The 7,625-nt window shown below is 44.0% G+C and overlaps 1 protein-coding gene across 2 annotated transcripts in view; it reads left to right on the top strand.

Annotated features, from left to right (window-relative positions):
- MPHOSPH9 (M-phase phosphoprotein 9) overlaps positions 1-7,625 on the top strand; it is an 86,447-nt gene that overhangs the window by 8,820 nt on the left and 70,002 nt on the right. The window contains exons 4-6 of one of the 2 annotated variants that reach the window (XM_011948452.1): positions 2,265-2,354; positions 3,465-3,979; positions 6,880-7,003. In XM_011948452.1, the coding sequence (XP_011803842.1) occupies positions 2,265-2,354; positions 3,465-3,979; positions 6,880-7,003 (729 nt within the window). The remainder of the gene's footprint in view (positions 1-2,264; positions 2,355-3,464; positions 3,980-6,879; positions 7,004-7,625) is intronic. The other variant, XM_011948453.1, reaches the window with a different exon arrangement.

The raw sequence follows: 7,625 nt of genomic DNA on the forward strand, positions 1-7,625 counted from the left end.
ACCTCGCCTGGCTAGATTTTTGTATTTTTTGGTAGAGATGGGGTTTCACCGTGTTAGCCAGGATGGTCTCGATCTCCTGACCTCGTGATTCGCCCGTCTCGGCCTCCCAAAGTGCTGGGATTACAGGCTTGAGCCACCGCGCCTGGCCTGACATCAGCATCTTAAGTCAGAATCAGAATATATTCCCCTCCATACCTCTCCCTCCCTTCCCTCCCACCTCCCTCCTCCCTCCTTCCTTCCCTCCCTTCCTTCCTTCTCTTTGTTTCTTTTTCTCCTCTTTCATTCTCTCTCTCTTTTTTTTTTTTGAAATAGGGTCTCACTCTGTCACCCAGGCTGGAGTGCAGTGGCACAATCTCTGTTCACTGCATCTTCAACCTCTTGGGCTCAAGCCATCCTCCCACGTCAGCCTCCCGAGTAGCTGGGACTACAGGTGCATATCACCATGCCCAGCTAATTTTTGTACTTTTTGTTGAGACAAGGTTTTGCTATGTTGCCCAGGTTAGTCTTGAACTCATGAACTCAAATGATCCACCCACCTTGGCCTCCCAAAGTGCTGGAATTACAGGCATGAGCCGCTGTGCCCAGCCTCTGAGCTCTCTTTTTATAACAGCTTTCAAAATAACATCAATTTATATTATCCTAAAATGAAATTCATAGGTAAAATAACCTACCTGTACCCACTTAAAAAAATCAATAACATGTATTTGGATATATCCATGTGAGGCACATGTTCATTAGAAGACATAATGAAGTAGTCATGTTTACTTATATGTAGACTCACTGTGAATTCAGCAGCTGAACACAGATCGATGTAGCAATGGTGTGTTGATGATCCAGGTATTGTATATAGCACCTCCACTGGTGACATGCTTTTCTGAAAGGGTGACCAACTTCTAATGAGATTTTGAAACAAGTTTGTTTTGATGTTATGAATACTGTGCAAAATATTTATTGTTTTGTAATATAAAATGGACACAGGACAATTCTTCATCGTGGGGGACTGCCCTATGATCTGCATGCCTGAACCCTGCCCACTAAATGCCAGTGACGTCCCCCCAGCTTTGTCGTGACTGTGACCTTACAGATTTCCAACATGGAGTTCCTTCCCCATTGAGATCACTGCATCATATTTAAATTTAAAACTTAGGCCTGTAATCCCAGCACTTCAGGAGACCGAGGCAGATGGATCAGTTGAAGTCAGGAGTTCGAGAACAGCCTGGCCAACATGGTAAAACCGTGTCTCTACTAAAAAATATAAAAATTAGCCAAACATGGTGACACATGCCTGTCATCTCAGCTACTTGGGAGGCTGAGGCACGAGAATTGCTTGAACTTGGGAGTCAGAGGTTGCAGTGAGCCCAGATCATGCCACTGCACTCCAGCCTGGGTGAGAGAGCGAGAGACCCCTTCTCAAAAAATAAATAAATAAAACTTAATCCTCTTAGCCACCTATGAGATGTTGTTATTCCCATTTTATAAAGTAGGAAACTGAGGTACAAATAAATTTGTCCAGGGCCCCACAAGTTTTTAGTGGAGAGCTTGGAGTTAGAGTGGGGCAGGGGTAGGAGACAGAGTTCAAAAAGTGAGCAATTAAGAGACTTTCTGATGTGGCAAATGCTATGAGGCAAATACATAGGATGATAAGAAAGAAAGGAACTGTTAGGATGGTTTGAGAAGATGCCAATTAGGCTGAAATTGCAGGGTGGGAAGACAGCAGTCAGGGTGGGAAGACAGCAGTCAGGGTGGGAAGACAGTAGCCATGGTGAGAGCTGAGCAAGAGCTTGCCAGGTGGCGGGCACAGCAGGTGCTCAGCTGTGAGGTGGGAGACAATTGTGGCATGCTCAAGAACAGGATGCCCGGGAGGCAGGTGCGCAGCCAGCAGGGGACAGAGGGCTGGGGTGAAGTGGGGAGATGCGTAGGAGCCAGACAGTGCAGAGCCATCTAAGGAGAGCTTAGGAGTGGAAAGATGCTGAAAGGCTTTATGCAGGCAGGTAGTTTTCATAGCCACTTCCTGCTGTTGTGTATTGCTGCATATGGTCTGTGGCTGAAAGTCTCCCAGCCTTGAGGCTGAATGTAGCCTTCTGTAGAACTCCCTGCTCCCTTGGTGTGACGTGCTGGCATACTCCAGCTATGAGAGTGCTGATGGCTCTTGGGATTCGGGATGGATCATGACCTAAAAAGGGCTATTTTACACTGGAGGAATTGTTCTGTGAAATGTTAAGTCAAAAAATTATTTTTAACTAACATATTTTATAATTTAATAGACCAGGTGGTTACAGCTATTCAATTTGGTGGAAAAACAATGCCAAGAACAGATAGTTGCCCAGCAGGAGCAGTTCCACAACCAAATTCAAGTAAGTTGTCATTTACATTGATTCCTTCTTTATATACATATACATATACATACACAACACATATAGAAATGGAGTCTCACTCTTGTCGCCGAGGTTGGAGTGCAGTGGCGTGATCTCAGCTCACTATAACCTCTGCCTCCTGAGTTCAAGCCATTCTCCTGCCTCAGCGTCCCAAGTAGGTGAGATTACAGGCACCCGCCAACACGCCTGGCTAATTTTGGTATTTTTAGTAGAGATGGGGTTTTGCCATGTTCGCCAGGCCGCTCTCGAACTCCTGACCTCAGGTGATCCACCCGCCTCGGCCTCCTGCCTGGCACTTTTTAAATTTTATTTTTATTTATTTTTTTTGAGTTGAAGTCTCACTCTGTTGCCCAGGCTGGAGTGCAATGGCACGGTCTTGGCTCACTGCAACCTCCACCTCCCAGGTTCAAGCAATTCTCTTGCCCCAGCCTCCTGAGTAGCTGAGAATACAGGTGTGTGCCACCATAACTGGCTAATTTTTGTATTTTTAGTAGAGACAGGGTTTCATCATGTTGGCCAGGCTGATCTTGAACTCCTGACCTCGTGATCTGCCCGCCTTGGCCTCCCAAAGTGCTGGGATTACAGGCATGAGCCACCACGCCCAGCGTCCTTTTTTATATTTGTAAGAAAAAACAATATGTTGTATCAATTTTTGTTTTTTAAGACAAGGTCTCACTCTGTCACCCAGGCTGGCGTGCAGTGACACAATTTTAGCTGACTGCAACCTCCACCTCCTGGGTTCAAGAAATTCTCCTGCCTCAGCCTCCTGAGTAGCTGGAATTACAGATGCGCACCACCATGTCAGGCTAATTTTTAGTAGAGTCAGGGTTTCACCATGTTGGCTAGGCTGGTCTTGAGCTCCTGACCTTGTGATCTGCCCACCTCGCCCTCCCAAAGTGTTGGGATTACAGGTATGAGCCACTGTGCCTGGGCACCAGCCTCAGTTTTGTTTATAAACTAAAGATAAAGCATCACATTTTTTTAGAATAATATTTCATCATATTTTGAAACATGATATTCTTGTAGCAGTCATAAAAATATCATGTTTAATATACTTTCTTACCCAAATCTGTAACTTTTTATTTCCAGCATATACAGGAGGAGATAAAAAATTTAGTCAAATTACAGACTAGTAGTGCTTCCTGTGAAGGAAATTCTTCAAACAAACAAGTATCTTCGGAACGTCAAATGGGTTTTTTTTCTGAAAGCAGTGAGAGAAATGAATCTGTTATCCATTATCCTGAATCCACAGAACCTGAAATACAGCAAGAAATGTCCACGTCACAACCACACTGCAATGTGGATAGTAGCTCAGTAAGCAGTGGATATGGCACCTTTTGTATCTCAGATTTAAATCCGTACAAATCTAAAGACCCTAGGGAGTTCATGGAGCACATAGATGTTCCCAAAGGACAGTATGTAGCACCTGCGGTGCCGGCCGATTCACTTGTAGATGGCGTGAAAAATGAGAGTTTTTATATACAGACTCCTGAAGAGTGCTGTGCGTCTTTAAAGGAAGATGTATCCATTTTTCCTGGTGAATTTGAACATAATTTTCTTGGTGAAAATAAGGTTTCTGAAGTATACAGTGGGAAAACAAATAGGTAAGTAGAATTTCCATCATTCGAAGGGAGTTTATTACATTTAGAATCTAGTAAATAAAGTTTCTTTTAATGGACTATAATAGAATGGGATGTATTTGAACATTTATCAGTTTGTTGCCTGTAGAAAATTGAAATAAACAAATCACACCACACTATATTCTAATGATACTGACTTTCTTCCCATCTCTAATGTTGTAAGACTGCTAAACTCTTAAGGTCGGAAACTTTGCCAGAAAATAGAAAAGATATTTTTAGCAGACAGGACTGTATCAATAGTGGAAGTTTTTCATACATGTTCATGTAATTTGAATAATTTTTTTTTTTAAAGGTGGGGGTCTTGCTTTGTTGCCCAAGCTCGTGTGCAGTGGTGCGATTATAGCTCACTACAGCCTAGAATTCCTGGGCTCAAGTGATCCTCCTGAGTAGCTAGGACTATGAGTGCATGCTATGTTATCATGTCTAGCTGAAACCGAAAATTATATACGGGGTTACCCAATTTTATGTTTTTTGGTTTTTTTTTGAGATGGAGTCTTGCTCTGTCTCACAGGCTGGAGTGTAGTGGCGCAATCTCAGCTCACTGCAACCTCTGCCTCCCTGGTTCAAGTGATACTCCTGCCTTAAGCCTCCTGAGTAGCTGGGACTGCAGGTGCGGGCCACCACACCCGGCTAGTTTTTGTATTTTTAGTAGAGACATAGTTCCACTATGCTGGGCAGGCTGGTCTGTCTCCTGACCTCAGGTGATCTGCCCACCTCGGCCTCCCAAAGTGCTGGGATTACGGTGTAAGCCACTGCGCCTGGCCCCGATTTTATGTTTTTTATTTTCTTTTTTCTAGTCTGTATCCTGCTGAATGTTTTTGTTTGTTTCTTTTGTTTTGTTTTTATTTATTTATTTTTTAAGACAGAGTCTCACTCTGTCACTCAGGCTGGAGTGCAGTGGTACAATTGTAGCTCACTGCAACCTCTACCTCCCAGGTTTGTATGATCCTCCTGCCTCAGCCTCCTGAGTAGCTGGGACTACAGGCATGTACCACCATGTCCAGCTAATTTTTGTATTTTTAGTAGAGACTGGGTTTTGCTGTGTTGGCCAGGCTGTTCTCAGACTCCTGACCTCAAGTGATCTGCCCACCTAGGCCTCCCGAAGTGCTGGGATTATAGGCGTGAACCACTGTGCCCGACCTGAATGTTTGTTATGTACAAAAAGAATTTTTATAAATTTAGTGATATTTCATGACAAAGGAGGCTTTTTGGTAAACTGGCTGAATGTTTGTAAAACAATCCTTAAAAATTTCATAATTTATCCCAAATTTTTAGTTTCATATCCCTGAATTGTGTCATCTAAAGCAACACAAATCTTATGTATGTTCAAGTATGATTGGTTTATGCCAACAAATACACTTTCATTGTAGAGATACATTTAGCACTTGGAAAGGCAAATGTAGTGGTTTTAGTTCCAGTCTATGGCTACAGATTTTGTGTATTATTATTATTTTTTTTTCTTTTTTTTTTTTTGAGACGGAGTCTCGCTCTGTCACCCAGGCTGGAGTGCAGTGGCCGGATCTCAGCTCACTGCAAGCTCCGCCTCCCGAGTTTACGCCATTCTCCTGCCTCAGCCTCCCGAGTAGGTGGGACTACAGGCGCCCGCCACCACGCCCGGCTAGTTTTTTGTATTTTTTGGTAGGGACGGGGTTTCACCGTGTTAGCCAGGATGGCAGGATGGTCTCGATCTCCTGACCTCGTGATCCGCCCGTCTCAGCCTCCCAAAGTGCTGGGATTACAGGCTTGAGCCACCACGCCTGGCCGACTTTGTGTATTATTAGTCACTTGTGTATTATTGTGTATTTTTTAGTAGTCTTTTTTTTTTTTTGAGACGGAGTCTCACTCTGTTGCCCAGGCTGGAGTACAGTGATGTGATCTCGGCTCACTGCAAGCTCTGCCTCCCGGGTTCATGCCATTCTCCTGCCTCAGCCTCCTGAGTAGCTTTTAGTAGAGACGGGGTTTCACCGTGTTAGCCAGAATGGTCTCGATCTCCTGACCTTGTGATCCACCCGCCTCGGCCTCCCAAAGTGCTGGGATTACAGGCGTGAGCCACCGCGCTTGGCCAATCGCTGTTAGTCTTTTTATTTACTTTGCCTTTGATAATAAGAAATTGAAAAAGTGATGTAGGTGAATTAATAAAAATTCATTATCTTACCACTATTAGAAAAAACAACTGGCTGGGCGCAGTGGCTCACACTTGTAATCCCAGCACTTTAGGAGACTGAGATGTGTGGATCACTTGAGCCCAGGAGTTCGAGATCAGCCTGGGCAACATGGCAGGACCCTGTCTCTACAAAACAAAAAATACAAAAATTAGCTGGATGTGGTGGTGCCCTCCTGTGGTCCCAGCTACTCAGGAGGCTGAGGTGGGAGGATCGCCTGAGCTGAGGAAGGGTCAGGCTGCAGTGAGCTGTGATTGCACGACTGCCACTGCATTCTAACCTGGGTGTTAGAGAGAGCCTCTATTAAAAACAAAAAAAGAAAAACAGCTGAAAGCAACTGGTGGTTAGCTTTATATATGAAGTACAATATCAAAAGAAGTAATTTTGGAACCCAGTGTGGTGGCTCATGCTTGTCATCCCAGTACTTTGGGAGACTGAGGCAGGCAGAGGTCAGGAGTTTGAGACCAGTCTGGCCAACATGGTGAAACCCCATCTCTAGTAAAAATACAAAAATTAGCTGGGTGTGGTGGTGCGTCTGTATTCCTACCTGTTCAGGAGACTGAGGCACAAGAATTGCTTGAACCTAGGAGATGGAGGTTGCAGTGAGCTGAGATTGCACCACTGTACTCCAGCCTGGGTGACACAGCAAGACTCTGTCTCAAAACCAAAAAAAAGTAATTTTGGTTTTCTCTTCTTAAATAGTAATGCTATAACATCATGGGCACAAAAACTGAAACAGAACCAACCAAAGAGAGCACATGTAGAAGATGGAGGTTTAAGATCTCAACAAGGAAATGTGCAAAACAAGAAGACACCAATTGAGAAAGTAGGTGAAAAATCACTTTCCCTGCGGGCTCCAGTACTGATGATTGTGTGGGTTTAGTACACGCTCATGAACAAAATTCTCATGCCCTTTCTTTTATATTGTTAATTTGTTCATTTATACATTTTTTTTTTTTGAGATGGAGTTTCACTCTTGTGGCCCAGGCTAGAGTGCAATGGCGTGATCTCGGCTCACTGCAACTTCCGCCTCCCCGGTTGAAGCCATTCTCCTGTCTCATCTCCCTGAGTACCTGGGATTACAGGCGTGTGCCACCATGCCTGGCCAAGTTTTGTAATTTTAGTAGAGACGGGGTTTCACCATGTTGGCCAGGCTGGTCTCGAACTCCTGACCTCAGGTGATCCACCCACCTTGGCCTCCCAAAGTGCAGGGATTACAGGCATGAGCCATCACACCCAGCCCGTTTATGTATCTTTCTTTTGGTGTTTCAGAGGAGTAGAAATAATGATTTGCTGTGTTTCTTCTTTAGTAGGATGGAAATCAAGGGTAATAAAGGATAAAATATTATGAAAATGAATCATTTGCAAAGGTCCTATTTCTCTTTGTACTGCAAATGTTTACATTTAGCCAGAGAGTAACCCATTTAATTGTTTTTTTTTTTTTTTTT

This window comes from Colobus angolensis, unplaced genomic scaffold, assembly GCF_000951035.1.
Source record: "Colobus angolensis palliatus isolate OR3802 unplaced genomic scaffold, Cang.pa_1.0 Scaffold28, whole genome shotgun sequence".
Classification (NCBI taxonomy): Eukaryota; Metazoa; Chordata; class Mammalia; order Primates; family Cercopithecidae; genus Colobus; species Colobus angolensis.